The 23,693-nt window shown below is 41.6% G+C and overlaps 1 protein-coding gene across 2 annotated transcripts in view; it reads right to left on the reverse strand.

Moving 5' to 3' along the window:
* Positions 1–1,548: 1,548 nt before the first annotated feature.
* Positions 1,549–23,693, reverse strand: part of LOC115208368 (cadherin-22-like) — a 126,995-nt gene continuing 104,850 nt past the window's right edge. For both annotated transcript variants that reach the window (XM_029776374.1, XM_029776373.1), the window contains 3 exons: positions 13,779–13,896; positions 9,406–9,657; positions 1,549–3,350 (listed from right to left, as the gene is read on the reverse strand). In XM_029776374.1, coding sequence (XP_029632234.1) covers positions 2,833–3,350; positions 9,406–9,657; positions 13,779–13,896 — 888 coding nt within the window. In that variant the 3' untranslated portion in view covers positions 1,549–2,832. The remainder of the gene's footprint in view (positions 3,351–9,405; positions 9,658–13,778; positions 13,897–23,693) is intronic.

A 23,693-nucleotide genomic window follows, 5' to 3' on the forward strand; every position in this document is an offset into this window, starting at 1 on the left:
CATACTGTTTAATCAGCTTATTGATATGCCACACCTGTCCGGTGGATGGATTCTTTTGGCAAAGGAGAAATGCTCACTAACATGGATGTAAACAAATTTGTGCACATAGAACATTTCTGGGATCTTGTATTTCTGCTCATGAAACACGTGTTTTGTTTCCCAGCATGAAAACAAAATAACGTCACTAACAGAAGGGGAACTAACAAAGAATCACTGACAACAAAAAAGGTAGGGTTTTAGGAGGAGTTCTGAAAGACTCATATATGGGTCTCCACTGAAAGTTGCACAGCAACAACTAGGACCGAAGACACCCACCATGAGCTCCTACTAAATTTACCCACTAAGGAGGCAGACAAAAGAAAAAGCTACACCAAACTTAAACAGCAAGCAAACCAAAAAGTGGAGCAAACCAAAAACAGGAAAGATCAGATCAAATCAAGGATTGTACTTAGATGTCAAATGGGGAGCGCCAACTAAAGGTGTTAACACTACATCTCTCAAAACAACTGGAGCACTGGACCAGCCATTATTAAATAGCACCTGGGCCAGCACAGGTGAAACCCCTTCCCACTAATGAGATAGCAACCAGCACAGATGTAACACATACCGACTAACAAGGTGACACCAATTGGTGCTCCCTACGTGCTAACGTGCTAAAACTCCAAACATAAATGGAAAAACCAAAACCTGTAACACATGAGACCAACACTTAACATGTTGGTTTATATTTTTGTTCAGTATACTTCTGGCCCACAGTCAAGCCAAATATTTGATTATCAGAATTATATTTACTGATCAATATGACCTTGAAATAAAGACATATATTACATTTTGGAAGTGGATATTCAGCCATGAGATTGTGATTAGTTTAAGGTAAAATAGGAATTGGTTAAATTCAGGGTTAAGATTAGGATCACGTTTACAATTAGGGTTAAGTGTGGTGTTAGGCTAAGTGTTAAGTTTAAGATTAGGGATAGGGATCTGTCAGCTGAATGTACACTGTCCAACACTTTCCAATGTCCTGACTCAACACTCGAAAATGAAAAGTGAACTTTGAGCTCACCATGAACCTCCAACTCCTTTGAAGCATAACCAGAAATGTTATGAGTGGGCCACCTTGGCCACCACCACAGACCACAAAGATGAGACTGAACTCCATATGCGACAGTATCCTCAGGTGACCATGACAATTAAAGGGCTTGGGAGTAGGGAGATACTCTGAATTCCCTTAATCTGCATCCTTCCATCCTCTGCAGTAATTATACCTGCACATTCTGACTGTACTGTAGTGGAACCAAGCTACACAATTCACTTCCTGGATGCAGGATTATTGCTCCTTGAAAAGAAACAAGTCTTCAGTAAACAAGTGTCATCACACCGTAAGTATGAGGTTAGTTTCACTGTATTGGATCAACTACGATAAGATAAAACTGTATCCTAGCAATACTGTAGTGACTCTCAAACCTTGACTTAGTAAGATAAGATGTAATAAATATATTAGATCATAAAGATCTCAGTTTTTACAATGTGGAGAAAAAGCCATCAGTCTTTTTACAAAACAAATCATTAAATATTTATTGATTTTATTTTCCATACATTTGCAAGTTTAAGATAAACAATAAATAGGTTCTGGATACTGGGTGGAGGAATTCCATCTACTCATCCTTTATTTCTGTACTTGTCACCCCACATATTCATCCACCCTGTGAAATATACTCAAAAGAACAAAAGTAATCAAATCTTCTGGAATATAAAACAAGTTGGACACATACAAATTCTGGAATGAACAGATGCCCAACTCCATGAAAAAAACACAGTCATTTCATACAGTATAGTCTTGAATCACTTGTGCGGATTGTGCCTTATTGCCTTTTAAATGGCGGTGAAAAAGCAAAGCAAAAACCCAGTTAACACATAATGTCCCACATCCTTCATAACACCTTAGAAATCTTTACAATACAGTGAAAGCATATCAAAGCAAAACCAATCTTTGCACTGAATTGACTCATCCTTTGTTCTCTGACCCTTTTCTTTTTAGTCGCGCTCCGTCTTCCAGTCTTGTTGTTTATTTTACAAAAGTGTTCCTAAAAAATAAATACAAATATTTCCAAGACTGTAGTTGTTTGTGACCTAAATATCACCTTTGTGAAGTCCTCTGCTACGTGCTTATACAGAAGCTCTTCTCTCCTCAGGTTTTTTCACCATAATAAATATTTCTGTATCATTCTTCATTGATGTCCATTGTTACAAGTGGTGCGGTGATTATGGACAAAATAAATACATAAATACAAAAGGAATAAATACATCAATATTTGTTCATAAATAAATACATATTTATCACACATACATATTAACCCCCTGCTGAGTTTCATAACGTTAATTTCTCTGAATGTCCTCAGAGCCTCCACACTCAAAGCTAAAAATGAACCAGTCTTTGACTCCAGACAGAAAATACCCAGAAACAAATGTAAAATGGAATTGTATTGTAACCTGTGGCGCACCACTTATATTGTATTACGTCATACTCCTTTGTTCCTTACTGTAAAGGGAATAGTGAATGGATAACACCTCCTTTAATCCCTCATTTAATCAGCCCACCTTTCACCATGAAGTTTGAAAACTCAATGTTTGTCTTTGAAAACAGTCAAAATTGAAGTTTCGAAATAAGATTTTTTGTTGTTGACCAAATTGATTTCCGACTCACACTGACTGGGATTCAGTTCTGTTGCTCTGAAGGAGTTGGAGGAGTGCTTTTTAGGACAGTTTTGACACTGGGCTCTTGATACAGTGCTGGGGATGGAAAAGGAGAAAGGGTCTGGGCCGAGGACACTGCTAGGAGCCGTCTTCCTCAGGATGTCCCGGGGCATAGTATCCCGCCAGTTGCCTGAAGCGCGGCCCCCAGTCGCTGAGGTAGGAGAAATCCTGCTCGGATGTGGTGGACAGGGTGTGGATGGAGCTGAGAGAGAGGGCCGGCGAGCTGTTTCCCTCAAAGGCGTACGTCTGGAATGAGTCGTAGGGCGGCACCGACAGGTCGCCATCTGTCTGCTCCACCTTCTTGCGGATGTAGCCCTTGAAGAGGGAGAAGTCGGCCGCCCCGCCGTCACCACTCATCCGTCCCTGAATCCACTGGGGCAGCGTGCGTAGGTCAGGGCCTGACTCGGACGAGCCACTCTTGGCCTCTGGAAAGTCAAAGAGGTTGCGCAGGGTGCTCATGTCGTAGGCCTGCGTGTCCTGCTCGCCGCCACCCTCGTCGTTGTACTTGATGACATTGTCGCGCATGTCCTCCTCATCCTCCGACATGCTTTGGCCCTTGCGGTGGCGCTTCAGGGTCAGGATTAGCAGCACCAGGACTGCAGAGGTGGAGAAAGAGCATGGGATTAGGGATTAAGGGGTTTAGGGATTAGCCGCATCAACAGTGGGGAAGTCAGAGCCTAGGAAGTGTGTCTGTGCTGTGCAGAAGTTGTGAGCCAAAGCTCTGGATTATTATCTGGAGTTGCCAGTGAACTTTTGGAGAAACTCTCAGAGAGTAGCTGGTAGAGAGTAATTTCACGTCATGAAGCGAAGACTAATGAATTATACGAATGAACAAAAACATCTGCCCTTTTGTAAAGATTCTCTCAAGCACAAAGGGGAATAACACAAGATGAATGAAGAATATTGGATTGTGAAAATGGTGGGTGGCTAATGAAATTACAACAGCCTTTTTTGTATTTATTAGCAAAAAGTTTGCCCTTTCCTTTTCCATCTCTGGTTTTCCAATTTTGATTTCAAACCAAAAAAGACAGCAAATTGAAGCTTAAATGATGAAGGGTAACATTTCCAATGCATGGGCATTGATTCTCCACCGGTGCACAAAGCAAAATTCCTAATTGCTCACCCAGAAATATGTTTTCAAATGCTTAATAGAGGCTGATCTGTTCATCAATACTTACTCAAGTGAGACATGCTGCGTTAGAACCAGACAGAAACTTAGAGCAGAGCTTTTCTGTTTTGGCCTCCACCAACAGAGGGTTTAATGACAAAAAAATTAAGTCTGAATTAAAAAGGAAAACAACTGAGATGGATCACTTAATAGTCTAATGAGGCGGAGGAAAAACAAAAGCTGTATCCATCCCAATAAATTTATCAGGGCTTTAATCCAAGTTTACTTATTTTAATTACTGCCTGATTAGAAAACTACCACTTAGCTGTAGTCACCCTTCTCCAGACATATGGTTATTCCGGAGGGGCTCCGATTGATTGATTAATTAAAACTTCCTGTCTACCACTTACCAAACTAAATGTCAGCGCTATGACAACAACACTAATCTTCACTAATCTAGTCTTCATCAAATGTGGAAATAAAAATATAATGATGATATGAATATTCAAACAATGTAGAGCATGACTATTTTGGAGTAATATGACGATTAATATGTATATCACTACTATTACCACTAGTATTATAATTGGGATTGAAGCCATTACCGTTCCACGCAGCATGAGGTTGATATGCTATCACCTCCATCGTTGAACATTGACTAATCCTGCATGTGATGATGGCCATCAGGGGGTCAGCTCACTAATGACTTTCATTAACAGTGCATTCAGAAAGTATTCCGACCCCTTGACTTTTTCCACATTTTGTTGTATTACAGTGTGAATTTTAAATGGTTAAATTTAGATTTTGTGTCACTGGCCTACAATAAATACCCCATATTGTCAAAGTGGAATTATGTTTTTAGAAAGTTTAACAAAATAATTAACAACGAAAAGCTGAAATGTCTTGAGTCAATAAGTATTCATTGAATATCCCTTTGAGCATGATGATGTTATTAATTCATTTTGGGATGGAGTATCAATACACCCAAGCAATGAAGTAAAACTACAAAAAATGTCAAATAAATGACCTTTATGTCCTGAAAACAGAGTGTTATGTTTGGGGCAAATCCGACACAACACATCACTGCGTACCCCTCTTCATACTTTCAAGCATGGTGGTGGCTGCATCATGTTATGGGTATGCTTGTCTTCGGCAAAGACTCTGGAGTTTTTTAGGATAAAAATAAAAGGAAAAGCTAAGCACAGGCAACATCCTAGAGAAAAACCTGATTCAGTCTGCTTTCCATCAGACACTGGGAGAGAAATTCACCTTTCAGCGGGGGGGGGGGGGGGGGTGAATAGTATACTACAGTCATGTCCGCCAAAAACCTACAGTTAATACTATATACAACATTCATGTCCGCAAAAACACTACAGTAAATATTACAGTCATGCCCACAAAAAGACTACAGTAAATACTACAGTAAAGTCTGCAGAAAATCTACAGTGAATACTATAGTATGCTATAGTCATGTCCGCAAAAACACTACATTGAATACTATAGTATATAAATATAGTAATAATACAGTATTTAGACCACAGTATACTATAGTATTTTTTCATGTGAGTTAGTTGTAAATCTGTAACATGTTTGAACTAGGACCACAATAAAAATACATTAAACTTTTTTAGTTATTCTCAATAAATTTCTAAATGCATCATATCCAAATTTGTAGTTGTATTGTGTTTTTAAATAGTCAAATAAAATCAATCACTCAAGGGATACTTCAGTGTGGAGTATATTATGCTACAGTATACTACACAATTCTATAGTAAGCAATACACGATTGAGGGGGAACCTGTGAGGAAATTCCTGGCATGAGCTCCCCAAGGACAGCCAAGGACAGTTCAAATCAGTTCAGTTCAAATCAAAACAACATCGATAAAGCTAGCAGGTAGCAGTAAAGCCAGCTTGGAGTCCCAATCGATCTAAAACTTCTAAAGTAAGCACTACGTGTTTTGAGGGTTAGTACAGTGTGTAGTATAGTATTCTACACAGTATACAACAATGTTCTAAAATAAGCACTACATGATCAAGGAATATTACAGTTTGTGGTATGGTATTCTACAGTACACTACAACATTCTATAGTAAGCACTACACGATCGAGGGGGATACTACAGTGTGTTGTAGAGTATTATGATTTTATCTTAGTGAAAAGGGAAAATCAGAGGTAATACATTGGCTGCTTCATTCTTGTTAAAGAGATATGAATTCAATCTTTCAATGTTACTGTTATTTGCAGTGTTACAGCGACGGTAACATAACACATCATCTCCAAAGTCACATTTTGCATGTTATGCATGGCATAATGCACAGCCTATGGTATGTCCTGCGTACATGTTGTACCTGCCCCGTCAACATGTGGCTGCTCCTCTGTGTACATAGTGCTCCGATAAGCGGTCCTGACAAGACGGGCAATTTACCCTTGGGCTGCGCCTAGCTACATGAGCCAAGGAGTTCATCACAGCAGATGGGGTGTAATTGGTACGGATGTGCGCAGATTCCTCGCCGCGCCAAAATGGATTCATCACGTCACCCACTAAATTAACTGATGGAGGGATTGTTTGTTTGTTGCTAATTAGGCAGAAATGTGTTTTCATTTCGCTCATCATGCCACAATCTAATACAGTGCTTGGGTACCTCCGGAGAGCTGGGTTATCCCCCCCAACCACACTCACAAACACGTACAGATCAACGGGCGAGTTGGTGGGAGTCATTTTGTTTGTGAGTTCTGTGTGTGTGTCTAGGCGCTGTGTGTGTGTGTGTGTGTGTGTGTGTGTGTTTTCTGCGCTCTTTGTGTGTGTTCTGTGGGTGGGTCGTTGGGAATTCGAGGCCGACACACAGGTAAGTCAGTCGTTTTGCTTCAATCCATATCGCCCATTAACACACAAGGTGGCTGTTAAACACACGCTGTCCGTTCTCATTCCCTTGAGCTCAGCTTAGCTCTCTCCCAGCCTAGGACCTCCACTATAATTGGCAATACCTCAGTGGGCTTAGAGCTGCTTAGAGCACTAGCCACTTAATATAGGTGTTGTTTCCATTTTCTACCAATGAATATCAATCAGTCAATATTAATTTGTGTGTATCTGACATCACTTGAACTGCGATCGTTTCAAATGGGTGAAAATCAGCCAAGGTATTGGCAGAATTACACTGCAAACAGTAAATGGGAGTTTAATAATGACAGATATCAATGTTTTTTTCAATTTCATCTTAGGCTACTCACCACCTGCTTCACCGAACATACACCACATCATATTTTATATCTCATTTTCCTCTAAATAATGGGCAATTTTATGGACAGCTAGTTTTTGAAGACAGGAACGTTACTGAGATAGCAGGCTTAGGGTAAGTGCCATTTCAATTGAGTTAATTTAGGAAGTACACTGATATTCTAATTCGACATTTAAATACATTGGGGAAAACTGGAATTAAAATGTCTGTTTAATTCCTGAATTTAAATTACCCTTTGAGGTGGTACAGCTATATTACCACAAAACACAGTACTTTTTAACCAGTGCTTTTTATAGTTAAGCTTGCCTGCTTCAGGTTTGTACATCATGGTTGAGGGCCAAAAGGCGTTTAAAATCAAATCAAATTTTATTAGTCACATGCGCCGAATACAACATGTGTAAACTTTACAGTGAAATTCTTACTTACGAGCCCCTAACCAACAATGCAGTTAAAAAAATAGATATAAATACGAATAAGAATAATAAATAAAAGTAACAAGTAATTATGGAGCAGCAGACTATATACAGGGGCATACCGGTACAGAATCAGTGTGCGGGGGGCACTGGTTAGTCGAGGTAATTGAGTTAATATGTACATGTGGGTAGAGTTTTTAAAGTGACTATGCATAGATGATAACAACAGAGAGTAGCAGCGATGTAAAATAGGGGGGGGGGGGGCAATGCAAATAGTCTGAGTATCCATTTTATTAGATGTTCAGGAGTCTTATAGCTTGGGGGATAGGAGCTGTTTAGAAGCCTCTTGGACCTAGACTTGGTGCTCCAGTACCGCTTGCCGTGCAGTAGCAGAGGGAACAGTCTATGACTTGGGTGGTTGGAATCTTTGACAATTTTTAGGGCCTTCCTCTGACACCGCCTGGTATAGAGGTTCTGGATGGCTGGAAGCTTGGCCCCAGTGATGTACTGGGCGGTTCGCACTACCCTCTGTAGTGCCTTGCAGTCAGAGGCCGAGCAGTTGCCATACCAGGCAGTGATGCAAAAACCCCAATTAATAAAATAAAGGTTCATTTTGAAGCTTACTACGCTTAAGTTAATAAAGAAATTACATCAAAACTACCCTAAAAACAATACTCCCTCCCTGATTCAGAGATACTGAATGGGCCCTGGAACCCCAGCCTGTTCATCAATCATTCAAAACAAACGAGATGTGAAACACATGTTAGCAAAGTAAGAAAAAAATTAACTGACGATGACGTACACTGCTTACGTTTCAACCGCAGCCAAAATAGGAACGTTCTGCCAGTATTGATGAGGCAAGAATTTAATGCAACTCGTTAAACTTTCAATAAAACATCTTTTCTCGCCTAGCACTTCTGCTGAGAGTTGTGTGTGTGTGTGAATGCTGGTATCTGAGAACGTCTGGAACGCCTTGTCTATTTAAAGAGCGTCGTTCCAGGGAGACGTGAGTGCTGGGGCAGCCCCCCCCCACCCTCTTTCTACTAGGCCTCCCACTCTCACCATTCAGCTCCCCCTCCCCTAAAGTCCAACTATTGTATGTACTATCCACTTGGGGAAAAAAAGCTAATGAAAGGGGGTTGAGAGTTGCCCGACTGCAATGTCACTCGTTGGAGGAAAAATATGGAAAATTGTGACAGAAAATAGAAAACAAATCATAGATACATGACATTCATGAATGAAGGATACAGCTGTAGATGTAGACTGTACTTTGGTTTTACAGTCCCTATACTGTATTATTCACATTGTTTTGAATTATTCCCATTTACTCATATATGCCACATACTTATACCTGTATTCCCTATACTGTATATATTTGTCTACTTCTCTTCTGTACTAAAACAAAAATATTGTTCTGTGTCCTGATAGACCCCTATCAGATCATCCAGAGCAGATGTCTTTCCTTTATTAATGGCAGTTGTAAACATAGTTGATCCTATGTTTACCGAAAAATCTGTATCTTTCAATTTGATCCTATCTCCAGATTGTGTCTTTACAGTTGACTTATTCCACCAGAAGGGCGGTTTCATTAATTTGTGACTTAATTTGTGACACAACAAGTGTGCAATTATTTTGTCCAAAAACCGTACAAGCAGACCAACAGGTCAACGTGTTGTTTGTTTTAAATAGTTTCTTTACCCAAGTGCTCACTTATTTTGGAGCTAAAACAGATGATTGCAGACCTAGATTCAAATAACATTTGATTTCCTACAGTGCCAAATGGACGGGGCACTTTTAGGACTATGCTGTTGGTTATTTTATGCCAGGTATGCTCAATCAAGCGCAGCTAAATTTGAAGGAACTCAGTTAAACTTTCACTTTGTTCCATGCTTACCTATGAGTATGAGCATGCAGACCAGTAGGGCTATGAGGGCCCCGGGACTGAGTGAGGTGCTAATGGCGTAGGCGGTGGCATTGCAGGACTGGATGGTGCCCTCCGGGTCACAGCCACACACGTGGATGGTCAGGGTGCCCGTGGAGCTCAGGGCGGGAGGCCCGCTATCCACTACCAGGATAGGCAGAAGGTAGACGTTCTGCTCGTGGCGGTTGAAGCCTGATCGCTGTGTCCGGATTCCCGCAGTATTGTCTGGAACAAAGAGATACAATATTATACCAGTGGCCTATGTCATACATAGACCTTCATAACTATCTGCTGTTGGCGGTTGAAGCCCAAGCGCTGGGTTCAAATCCCTGCAGGGTTATCTGTAACATAGAGATATAATACTGTATATGAGATAATACTAGAGTGGCCTATGTCATAGACCTTCATAACGTGGCGGTTGAATTGCCGTCCTGCATAGTCATGTTGCCGGTATGCCAATGTCCATTATAGTGTTCCAATTTTATAGTCTGAAAATCCCACACAGGCAGACAAGTCAGAGAACAAGATAATTCTGTATGAATAAAGAAATGAGGTGCTACATGAGAAATAGATTTGCCTCTGCGCAGATAGGTATTTAACAAGAAGCTGCCATGTGGGGAATCGTACGTGGCTCGTTTCATCTAGTTTTCTCTTGTTCTTAATACCACGCATTGTTTTGAGGTGTTTTGAATGATGTCATGTCTATGATAATATGGCTAAAATTCGCTAGTTAGCTAACCAAGAACTGTAACTGTCTATTCATCACACATTCCTTTTAGTCAAATGTAACCAAGGGGAGAAAATTGGAGGATGCCAAATTTGAAATAAAACCTAACTGGGGCACGGCCTCTCAGAGAGACATAGGCAATACATACAGCATCAGGCTTTGACAAATATAGTCAGAATATCTAGTGTGGATGGATTTGTATATAAGACGCTAGACAATTCATCACCGGAGGCATATACAGTGCCTTGCGAAAGTATTCGGCCCCCTTGAACTTTTCGACCTTTTGCCACATTTCAGGCTTCAAACATAAAGATATAAAACTATATTTTTTTGTGAAGAATCAACAACAAGTGGGACACAGTTATGAAGTGGAACGAAATTTATTGGATATTTATATTTATCTCTCCAGAAGTTCAGTGAGGATCTCTGAATGATCCAATGTTGACCTAAATGACTAATGATGATAAATAGAATCCACCTGTGTGTAATCAAGTCTCCGTATAAATGCACCTGCTCTGTGATCGTCTCAGAGGTACGTTTAAAGCGCAGAGAGCATCATGAAGAACAAGGAACACACCAGGCATGTCCGAGATACTGTTGTGGAGAAGTTTAAAGCTGGATTTGGATACAAAAAGATTTCCCAAGCTTTAAACATCCCAAGGAGCACTGTGCAAGCGATAATATTGAAATGGAAGGAGTATCAGACCACTGCAAATCTACGAAGACCCGGCCGTCCCTCTAAACTTTCAGCTCATACAAGGAGAAGACTGATCAGAGATGCAGCCAAGAGGCCCATGATCACTCTGGATGAACTGCAGAGATCTACAGCTGAGGTGGGAGACTCTGTCCATAGGACAACAATCAGTCGTATACTGCACAAATCTGGCCTTTATGGAAGAGTGGCAAGAAGAAAGCCATTTCTTAAAGATATCCATAAAAAGTGTAATTTAAAGTTTGCCACTAGCCACCTGGGAGACACACCAAACATGTGGAAGAAGGTGCTCTGGTCAGATGAAACCAAAATCAAACTTTTTGGCAACAATGCAAAACGTTATGTTTGGCGTAAAAGCAACACAGCTCATCACCCTGAATACACCATCCCCACTGTCAAACATGGTGGTGGCAGCATCATGGTTTGGGCCTGCTTTTCTTCAGCAGGGGCAGGGAAGATGGTTAAAATTGATGGGAAGATGGATGGAGCCAAATACAGGACCATTCTGGAAGAAAACCTGATGGAGTCTGCAAAAGACCTGAGACTGGGACGGAGATTTGTCTTCCAACAAGACAATGATCCAAAACATAAAGCAAAATCTACAATGGAATGGTTCACAAATAAACATATCCAGGTGTTAGAATGGCCAAGTCAAAGTCCAGACCTGAATCCAATCGAGAATCTGTGGAAAGAACTGAAAACTGCTGTTCACAAACGCTCTCCATCCAACCTCACTGAGCTCGAGCTGTTTTGCAAGGAGGAATGGGCAAAAATTTCAGTCTCTCGATGTGCAAAACTGATAGAGACATACCCCAAGCGACTTACAGCTGTAATCGCAGTGAAAGGTGGCGCTACAAAGTATTAACTTAAGGGGGCTGAATAATTTTGCACGCCCAATTTTTCAGTTTTTTATTTGTTAAAAAAGTTTGAAATATCCAATAAATTTCGTTCCACTTCATGATTGTGTCCCACTTGTTGTTGATTCTTCACAAAAAATAACAGTTTTATATCTTTATGTTTGAAGCCTGAAATGTGGCAAAAGGTCGAAAAGTTCAAGGGGGCCGAATACTTTCGCAAGGCACTGTATCACTGTCATCAATGCAGCTAGAGCACTTCTCTGTCACAGGCAGGCAGTACACTCTCCCTATCACCATGGCTGTTTGTGTACGGGAACTTTGCTGAGTATAATGTCTGTGACATTGTTCCTCTGACATTTACTCTGCATCCTATTTCATTAGTATGCCTTTCTGAATGGACAGAAGAAGGATGTAGTAATCTTAGGCTCTCTCGTCGTTGAATTGTAACTTTCCGAAACAGACATTTTGATAATCACCTTGAAATGCCTAAAATGGTAATTACCTATTAATTTCAATATTCATTTCACTTTGAGATTCATTGACAAAAGCGTTAAGGCATTACCAATGGTGTTAAATTACTTGAGGTAAGTACCAGAAAGTATCCATACCATCTTAAACCCATCGAAAATAAAGTGAAATTTCATTGCACTAAGAGGTGCATTGACAAGTGCGTTCTAAACAGTGTATTTTTAGATATTTTATGAGCCGACAGGGGAATGTATAAGCTAATTATGAGTGTTTTATTGGAGTAGTTTTTTTGAATGTCATGTTAATTTACATGAATCAGATTAGTAAATTAAAAATTACTTATTAACAGTAACAACAACTGATTTGACAAAACAAAACACACTTCTTTTACAAGCTTTATAACAAATTTTCCCTACCGGGACTATAAAGTCAGTAAGTAAAGCAAGACGTCACTTTTGCGATAACTGTAGACCTTTGCTTCTTCAATGGGGAAGATTAAGCTTTGCAGACTTCCAAAAATACCTAAAAAGTTTGGAGGAATGAAAAAAAGTGCCTGTTTGTCTTCATGTGTCAAATCTTGAAAACAGAATGGAATGTGAACCCGTGATGGTGAAAAGAGAAAGTGACAGATCCAATCTGACAGGTTGACAAATGTGTCCATGAAAACTAAAGAACAGTGGAAAAAATAGGTGGGAGGATAAAAGGTCTGAGCCACTGTGTCTCTGTGTGAGAGCACACATACTGCTGAGCACATATTGTGTTTGTGTGTGTGTGTGTATTTGTGTGTGTGTGTGTGTGTGTGTGTGTGTGCTGCCAGCATATAGGTTTGTCTGTGTGTATATACGCGTGTGATTAGTTCAAATAGCCTGTGTCAATGCATGTGCATTTGTGTGCTTGCCTGTGTCTCTGCGTATATGCGTGAGTCTGTGTGTGTATGTGGGCGGAGGGGTGAGTCGACTCATGCAGACGCTGAGCCCGTTTTTCCCAGTACCCAGGCCCCCCTGCCCAGGCATGTGACTGTGCTACACCAGGCCACGCCACAGCCTCCTCTGACATTTCCCTGGCTCGCTCCTCTGACATTTTCACCATGTCAGATCAATCTTGATTTGGCCACACGTCACATCCACTTAGGTACCCATTTCCAAAGAGGGATTTGCTTGCTAACATGTCATCCCACTTGGCTCCATGGAGTCAGCGTTTTGCAACAACAACAAAAAGAAAAAGGTTTGGGTCCACTGCAAAGTCACCACTAGAAAATTGATGTCCTTACTTTGTGTTTCATAATGTAGGGGCACTTACATTAATTAAGCAGAACAGTATGTCCATATACTGCATCATACACACATACTTTTCAAGCTACACATATTTCACAGTATGTTCAATAACCTTTTCATGCTACACAGTTTGACTCAATCATTTCACATATGACAAAGCATACTCTAACAGCTTCCACTCATACATGGGCAGCTCAAAATCCTCTGAGTCATTGCACGGGGATGTCCAGTATCATCCCTCAAAATGACCTTCAGAGTCGCTCTGTAACAACTGTATGACCTCTGACCTATAACTTTTGACCTCTTACCTTTGACATCCCACAGGGTGAAGTGGCGGTTGTTGGTTGCCTCCGGTGCCAGGGTGAAGTAGTAGCGGTGGCCCAACTGCGGCTCGTCCCTATCCACCACGCTGATAGAGTGAATGAGCTGCCAGAGAGGAAGGAAATCAAGACACGAGGATGAATTTACACGAGCCACCATTCCTATCCCAGCCATCCCTTAACCTCAAGACAGCCCCGCAATGAAAATTCATACCTCCTCATTCTATTTCATTGACGCCAGCATTGAAGCGCTAGTTGATAAATTACGTTTTCACATTTAATCAGTGTGCCACGGACAGATGAGTAGAGTAGCACATGGAGGGAAATATGGGGAACTTTATGGTTTACCAAATTAGCTGCAGATATTCAATTAAGTGACTATGTAAAACAACAGATGGGACTCTTTATAGAGGGGAAGGGGGGATTGAAATAAAAGGGGACACATCAGGCAATCCTCCTAAAATCCAACGTTCAGCTCTCATTATGGCTTGTCAACAGGCTCGTACAGTTCTGGATTTATTTCACACACACAAACACACACACACACAGAGTAAAGGGGAATCCATACACATATGCATGCATCTCTCGACGTTCACACACCGACAAATTGTTCCTAACAATAACACTTTTAAAGATGATTAAAGCTAAAGATTTGGAGAGTCGTGTGTGAGGACATGATTCCCTTGTCTGGACTTGGAAAGATTCTCTATAAGATAAGTCTTGTGGGAAGAAATCAAGTAGTTACAAGTTGTTTTAAAACGTCTTCGGATCGGTGTCCCTTCCACGGGATGGTTGAGCTAACGTAGGCTAATGCGATTTGCAAGAGGTTGTAAGTAACAAGAACATTTCCCAGGACATAAACATATCTAATATTGGCAGAAAGCTTAAATTCTTATTAATCTAACTGTACTGTCCAATTTACAGTAGCTATTACAGTGAAAGAATACCACGCTATTGTTTGAGAAGAGTGCACATTTTGAACATGAAAAGTTATTAATAAACAAATTAGGCACATTTGGGCAGTCTTGATACAACATTTTGAACAGAAATACAATGGTTCATTGGATCAGTCTAAAACGTTGCACATACACTGCTGCCATCTAGTGGCCAAAATCTAAATTGCACCTGGGCTGGAATAATACATTATGGTCTTTCTCTTGCATTTCAAAGATGATGTTACAAAATAATTACAAAAGAACAATTCATTTTTTCTTTGTATTATCTTTTACCAGATCTATTGTGTTATATTCTAATACATACCTTTCACATTTCTATAAACTTCAAAGTATTTCCTTTCAAATGGTACCAATAATATGCATATCCTTGCTTCAGGGCCTGAGCAGTTAGATTTGGGTATGTCATTTTAGGCGAAAATTTAAAAAAGGGGCTAATCCTTAATATACACTGAGTAAAAAAAACATTAGGAATACCTGCTTTTTCTATGAAAAAGACTGACCAGGTGAATCCATAGACTTGACCAGGTGAATCCAGGTGAAAGCTATGATCCCTTATTGATGTCACTGTGAAATCTACTTCAATCAATGCAGATTAAAGAATTCTTGCTGCTGGTGATTCTTTGATCCACCTCTACGCAGACGACACTATTCTGTATACTTCTGGCCCTTCTTTGGACACTGTGTTAACTAACCTCCAGACGAGCTTCAATGCCATACAACTCTCCTTCCGCGGTCTCCAACTGCTCTTAAATGCAAGTAAAACTAAATGCATGCTCTTCAACCGATCGCTGCCCACACCTGCCCGTCCGCCCAGCATCACTACTCTGTTAACTACACGTTTCTGACTTAGAATATGTGGACAACTACAAATACCTAGGTGTCTGGTTAGACTGTAAACTCTCCTTCCAGACTCACATTAAGCATCTCCAATCCAAAATTAAATCTAGAATTGGCTTCCTATTTTGCAACAAAGCATCCTTCACTCATGCTGCCAAACATACACCCCTTGTAAAACTGGCCATCCTACCGATCCTCGACTTCGGCGATGTCATTTACAAAATAGCCCCCAACACTCTACTCAACAAATTGGATGCAGTCTATCCCAGTGCCATCCTTTTTGTCACTAAAGCACCATATACTACCCACCACTGGGACCTGTACACTCTCGTTGGCTGGCCCTCGCTTCATACTCGTCACCAAACCCGCTGGCTTCAGGTAATCTACAAGTCTCTGATAGGTAAGGCCCCGCCTTATCTCAGCTCACTGGTCAACATAGCAGCACCCACCCGTAGCACGCGCTCCAGCAGGTATATCTCTCTAGTCACCCTCAAAGCCAATTCCTCCTTTGGCCGCCTTTCCTTCCAGTTCTCTGCTGCCAATGACTGGAATGAATTGCAAAAATCACTGAAGCTGGAGACTCATATCTCCCTCACTAGCTTTAAGCACCAGTTATCTGAACAGCTCACAGATCACTGCACCTGTACATAGCCCATCTGTAAATAGCCCATCCAACTACCTCATCCCGATACTGTATTTATTTATTTATCTTGCTCCTTTGCACCCCTGTATCTCTACTTGCACATTCCTCTTCTGCACATCAATCACGCTAGTGTCTAATTGGTATATTGTAATTACTTCGCCACCATGGCCTATTTATTGCCTTACCTCCTTTTTCTTACCTCATTTGCACACACTGTATATAGATTTTCTTCAACTGTATTATTGACTGTATGTTTTGTTTATTCCATGTGTAACTCTGTGTTGTTGTATGTGATGAACTGCTTTGCTTTATTCTTAGCCAGGTCACAGTTGTAAATGAGAACTTGTTCTCAACTTGCCAACCTGGCTAAATAAGGGTGAAATAAAAAAATTAAATAAAATGAAGGGGAAGTTTAAATCAGGATTTTTAAGCCTTGGGACAATTGAGACATGATGGTGTATGTGTGCCATTCCGGGTATGAATGGGCAAGACAAAAGATTTAAGTGCCTTTGAACGAGGTATGGTAGTAGATGCCAGGCGCTCCGGTTTGACTATGTCAAGAACTGCGACCCTGCTGGGTTTTTAATATTAAACAGTTTCCCGTGTGTATCAATAATGGTTCACCACCCAAAGGACATCCAGCCAACTTGACCGAACTGTTGGAAGCACTGGAGTTAAATGGTTAGTTGGGCAGTATATCAGAGAGATTCCATCTAGCAACAGTATGTGAACACACCTTCAAATCAGTGGATTCGGCTATTTCAGCCACACCTGTGCTGATAGGTGTAAAAAAAAAAAATCGAGCACACAGCCACGCAATCTCCATAGACAAACATTGGCAGTAGAATGGCCTTACTGAAGAGCTCAGTGAATTTTAACGTGGCACTGTCATAGAATGACACCTTTCCAACAAGTCAGTTCGTAAAATTTCTGCCATGCTAGAGCTGCCCCGGTCAACGATAAGTGCTGTTATTGTGAAGTGGAAACGTCTAGGAGCAACAACGCCTCAGCTACGAAGTGGTAGGTCTCACAAGCTCACAGAATGGGACTTCCGAGTGCTAAACCGCGTAGCGTGTAAAAATCTTCTGTTCTCGGTTGCAAAACTCACTGCCGAGTTCCAAACTGCCTCTAAAAGCAACATCAGCACAAAAACTGTTCGTTGGGAGCTTCATGAAATGGGTTTCCATAGCCGTACACAAGCCTAAGATCACCATGAGCAATGCCAAGCATCGGCTGGAGTGGTGTAAAGCTCCCTGCCATTGGACTGGAGCAGTGGAAATGCATTCTCTGGAGTGATGAATCACGTTTCACCATTTGACAGTCCGACGGACGAATCTGAGTTTGGCGGATGCCAGGAGAACATTACCGACCCCAATGGATAGTTCCAACTGTAAAGTTTGTTGGAGGAGGAATAATGGTCTGGGGATATTTTTATGGTTTGGGCTAGTTCTAGTGAAGGGAAATCTTAACACAACAGCATACAATTACATTCTAGACCATACTGTGTTTCCAACTTGGTGTCAACACTTTGGGGAAGTAGCTTTCCTGTTTCAGCATGGAAATGCCCCTGTGCACAAAGGGAGGTGCATACAGAAATGGTTTGTCGAAATCAGTGTGAAAGAACTTGACTGGCCCGCATAGAGCCTGACCTCAACCCCATCGAACACCTTTGGGATAAATTGGAACGTCGATTGCGAGCCAGGCCTAATCTCCCAACATCAGTGCCTGACCTCACTATTGCTCTTGTGGCTGAATGGAAGCAAGTCCCAGCATCTAGTGGAAAGTCTTCCCAGAGGAGTGGAGGCTGTTATAGCAGCAAATGGTGACCAACTCCATATTAATGCCCCTGAGTGTGGAATGAGATGTTTGACGATCAGGTGTCCACATACTTTTGGTAATGTAGTGAATTTTCCATAACCCCAAATATTGTTGTTTCAGCTGTTTTGAAGCTGGTGTACAAAACCATACTATTTTCTATATTTTTTGTATTATAGCTACTATGTTGTTTTCAGAATTGGGTGTGTCACTTTGTTTTGGCAACATTAACCTTTTTATTCATTCCATTAAAGCATATTGAATGAGAGAGAGTGTGTTTATTGAGCAGCTCCCTCAAGCACAATCACCTAATTATATTTCTATTTAACAGTTCCCCATCTGACCCTTTACATCTGAAACACCCTTGAAAAGCAAGAGGGATAGATTTTTCCAAAACTAGCCTATATTCTCTGGGGCCAGGGTACAGGGTAAAGGTCCAGAGAAGGTGTCTTGCGTTCCCATTTGTGAAGGTAATCTGCCACTTCAGTGGGCAACCAGGGAGACTTTAAGAGGGGAGACTCTGAAGTTCAGTCGTGTCAAGGTAAGATAAATTAACCTCAAATCGTCGCAAAGGGGTTCACAATCATTAGGGGGATGTTAGAATAAAACAAAACATTATTTAAAGGAATACTTGTAAATTGACTCATTGTGCGAGAATTTTTTTGGAAATATTGTAGAGGGTTGTTAAATCAAGACTGTATGTGTCTTTCAGGTTATATGTGCATGTTAATCAGCAAGAAATAGTTGAATGTCATTTTAGTGAGTTAAAAAATTATTCAGTCAATCTCGGATGCAACACATAAAATACTGTCTTGCAATTCTGCCTGTCTGCTTGTCAGATTGTCTATTTGCATGCAACTGTGTGTGTGTGGGGATCTGTATGTGTGCGTGCGTGTCTGTATGTGTGTGACTGTGCACATGCTTCTGTCTGAGTGAGTGCATGTGATTGCGGATTTGAGCATGTTTTTCTGAGCATGAGCACCCGTGTGTGTATGTGGCAATGTGAGCACACGTGTGTGCATGTGCCAGTGTGTGTGTGTTTCAGAGGGCCCTCGCATTATTCATCTCACTTGTACTGTCCCAGGGGAGGACTGAGCCCTGGTGATCTGTCACACTGACCCACTAGCTGGGCTTTGAGAAGGCTATGTTGAGTTGACAGGCTCCTCTACCCGGGGCCATACTCAGTATTTGCCTCTCCGCCCGGACTTTTCCTGCACACACAGCACTATATGATATCTGTCTATTTGCATCTAGTCTGGCAAATGCCACAGGGTCGATGAGGGGGATCGACACAGGCCTGAGACTTGTTTAACGTGTCAATCCGAAAAGGGCAGACAAGGAGAATGTGCCAGATTTGGGGGTAGGCCCAAAAATGGAAAGACACAGATGTTGAGGGGGTGGAAATGTGGAGGAATTACAAAACAAGGAGGCTGTATAACGGTTTGAATGATTCAACTTGTCACTTCTCATCATTACCTATAGTAAAAGATGGTACCGGAAATTGCAACAAAAGCTTTGGATGCCTTCTTATGATCTTAAATCATTTTGAATAAGCAAGTGAACCAGCACATCTCATCTATGAGAGAAATTGTATTTATTTATTTTTATTTAACCTTTATTTAACTAGGCAAGTCAGTTAAGAACAAATTCTGATTTACAATGATGGCCTACCAAACAGCAAAAGGCCTTCTGCGGGGATGGGGGCTTGGATTAAAAATAAATTAAATAAAAATATAGGACAAAAAACACATCACGACAAGGGAGACAACACAACATAGCATGGCAGCAACACAAGATGACAACAACATGGTAGCAACACAACATGGCAGCAGCACAGGGTACAAACATTATTGGGCACAGACAACAGCACAAAGGGCAAGAAGATAGAGACAACAATACATCACGAAAAGCAGCCACAAGTGTCAGTAAGAGTGTCCATGATTGAGTCTTTGAATGAAGAGATTGAGAAAAAAAACTATCAGGTTTGAGTGTTTGTTGCAGCTTGTTCCAGTCATTAGCTGCAGCAAACTGAAAAGACGAGCAACCCAGGGATGTGTGTGCTTTGGGGACCTTTAACAGAATGTGACTGGCAGAATGGGTATTGTATGTGGAGGATGAGGGCTGCAGTAGATATCTCAGATAGGGGGAGTGAGGCCTAAGAGGGTTTTATAAATAAGCATCAACCTCTGGGTCTTGCTACAGGTATTTAAAAAATGTTTTTTATTTGATTTCACCTTTATTTAACCAGGTAGGCCAGTTGAGAACAAGTTTTCATTTATAACTGCGACCTAGCCAAGATGAAGCAAAGCAGTGCGACAAAAACAACAACACAGAGTTACGCATGGGATAAACAAACGTACAGTCAATAACAGTATGACAAAACTCAGTAGAGTTTGGCAGCTCTATCTTGCGGGAAAATGTTGTAGTTTGGGATGGAAATTTCAGAATTTTTGGTGACCTTCCCAAACCAGGATTCAGACACGGCTAGGACATCAGGGTTGGGAGGAGGCTTCTGATGTTAGCATGCATGAAACCAAGGCTTTTACGGTTACAGAAGTCAACAAATGAGAGTGCCTGGGGCCTGGGAATAGGTGTGGTGCTGGGGGCTACAGGGCCTGGATTAAATTCTACATCACCAGAGGAACAGAGGAGGAGTAGGATAAGGGTACGACTAATGGCTATAAGAACTGGTCGTCTAGTGCGTTGGGAACAGAGAATAAAAAGAGCAGATTTCTGGGCATGGTGGAATAGATTCATGGTGTATTGTACAGACAACGGTATGGTAGGATGTGAGTACAGTGGAGGTAAACCTAGGCATTGAGTGACGATGAGAGCGGTAGTGTCTCTGGAGGCACCAGTTAAGCCAGGTGAGGTCTCTGCATGTGTGGGGGTGTAGTACAAAATAGCTATCTAAGGCATGTAGGGTGGGGTTGTGGACTCTACAGTGAAATAAAACAATAATAACTAACCTAAACAGCAGTAGACAAGGCATATTGACATTAGGGAGAGGCATGTGGAGCCGAGTGATCATAGGGTCCAATGAGCAGCAATAGGTGGGTCAGGGAGCCGTTCGGTGGTCGCTACTACGCTAGGCGAGCTGGAGATACGGCGATTCAGAAAGCTAGCGGGCCGGGGCTAGCAGATGGGTCTACGGCGACGTCGCCACGGAAAAGCCTGTTGAAAACTCCTCGGACGATCACGTCAGCAGACCAGTTGTGATGGATTGGCTGGGCTCCGTGTCGGCAAAAAGGGTCCAGGCCAATTTGCAAAAGAGCTATTGTAGCTCAAGAATTAGCTGGTAGACCTCTTCGGCTAGCTGGGAGATGGGCCTAGCTCGAGGCTAGCTCAAGACTAACTGGTGCTTGCTTCGGGACAGAGGCGTTAGCCAGCAGTAGCCACTCAGGTTTCAGCTAGCTAGTTGCGATGATCCGGTGTACTGGTCCAGAGCTGGCAGTAGGAATCCGGTTATGTGGTAGAGAAAAGACAGTCTGATATGGTCTGGGTTGATATCGGGCTGTGCAGACTGGCAGGTATTGACCGAGCAGAAGCTGGCTGGTGTCCGAGTTAACGGTGAAGACCGCTAGTAGTGGCTAACTGTCTACTAGCTAGTTGCTAGTTAGCTGGCTAGCGTCTGATGGGGTTGCGGTTCTAAAGTATAAAAATAGCAGATCCGTAGCACATTGGGTGAGGCGGGTTGCAGGAAAGTATATTCAGTCCGTAGATGGAAAGAGTGATTCAAATATATATGAAATATATACAGAAAAAATAAGGAAGACGACTATTTACATGGGACAAGACAAAACACACGTCCTACTGCTACGCCATCTTGGAAATACAAAGATTACCAGTTTACAGAAGAGTATAGAGTGCAGTGATGTGTTCTATAAGGAGCATTTGTGGCAAATCTGATGGCCGAATGGTAAAGAACATCTAGCCGCTCGGGAGCACCCTTACCTGCCGATCTATAAATTACGTCTCCGTAATCTAGCATGGGTAGGATGGTCATCTGAATCAGGGTTAGTTTTTGCAGCTGGGGTGAAAGAGGAGAGATTACGATAGAGGAAACCAAGTCTAGATATAAATTTAGCCTGCAGCTTTGATATATGCTAAGAGAAGGACAGTGTACCATCTAGCCATATTCCCAAGTACTTGTATGAGGTGACTACCTTAAGCTCTAAACTCTCAGAGGTCGTAATCACACCAGTGGGGAGAGGGGCATTCTTCTTACCAAACCATATGACCTTTGTTTTGGAGGTGTTCAGAACAAGGTTAAGGGCAGAGAAAGCTTGTTGGACATTAACCTGATATGGATAGGGGGCAGTATTTTCACGGTCTGATGAAAAAACGTACCCGATTTAAATTAGTATTCGAAAAATTAGGTATTACCTTTGCGGATCTTCATCAGAATGCACTCCCAGGACTGCTACTTCCACAAGAAATGTTGCTTTTGTTCAAAATAATCCATAGTTATGTCCAAATACCTTTGTTTTGTTCGTGCGTTCAGGTCACTATCCAAAGGGTAACACGCGAGCGCATTTCGAGACAAAAAAATTCAAAATGTTCCATTACCGTACTTAGAAGCATGTCAAACGCTGTTTAAAATCCATTTTTATGGTATTTTTCTCGTAAAATAGCGATAATATTCCAACCGGACAATAGTGTATTCATTCAAAGAGGAAAAGAAAAAACAGCGTGGCAGACCACTGACAAACTGAGCTCCTATTATCTGCCCAGAGACAGGAGACGCCTCAATCCGCTTTCTGAAGGCTTAGAGAGTCAATGGAAGCCTTAGAAAGTGCTACGTAACAGCACAGATACTGTAGTTTCGATAGAGAACCAAAAGAAGAACGACAAATTCTCAGACAGGCCACTTCCTGCTTGGAATTTTCTCAGGTTTTTGCCTGCCATATGAGTTCTGTTATACTCATAGACACCATTCAAACAGTTTTAGAAACTTCAGAGTGTTTTCTATCCAAATCTAATAATAATATGCAAATATTTGACTCTGGGCCCGAGAAGTAGGCCGTTTAATTTGGGTACGTTTTTCATCCGGCCATGAAAATACTGCCCCCTATAGCGAAGAGGTTCAACATGTCCCAGTTTAGGTCACCTAGCAGGTCAAATTCAGACTTGTAAGTGTAAGGGGCCAGGAGAGAGCTTAGAGCAGGTAGGGTACAGGCCTGTGCTGATGGAGGATGATAACACCCAGCAACAGTCAACGAAGAGCTATTTGAAAGTTTATTGCTTTATAAAACCAGCATATCAAATTGTTTGGGGACAGACTTTGTGGAGACAACCGAGCACTGAAGGTGATCCTTGCTAAAGATTGCCACTCCCCCACCTTTGGAAGATCTGTCTTGCCGATAAAGGTTATAACCAGAAAGGTTAACATCAGTATTCAAAACACTCTTTCTTAACCACGTCTCAGTAATGGCCAACACATCTGGATTGGAGTTGTGAACCCATACTTTAAATTGATGCATTTTATGTAATAAGCTTCTTGTGTTAACATGCCAAAAACCCAGGCATTTACGAGAGCAGAAATCAGTGAAACAGATATCAGAGCACAAGTCAGAATTGGGGCTAGCAACTGTAGATGGGCCATTTCCAGATATCATCAACAGTAATGCAATCAAGGCACGGCAGAAGATC

The sequence above is a fragment of the Salmo trutta genome, chromosome 14 (assembly GCF_901001165.1).
Source record: "Salmo trutta chromosome 14, fSalTru1.1, whole genome shotgun sequence".
Lineage (NCBI taxonomy): Eukaryota > Metazoa > Chordata > Actinopteri > Salmoniformes > Salmonidae > Salmo > Salmo trutta.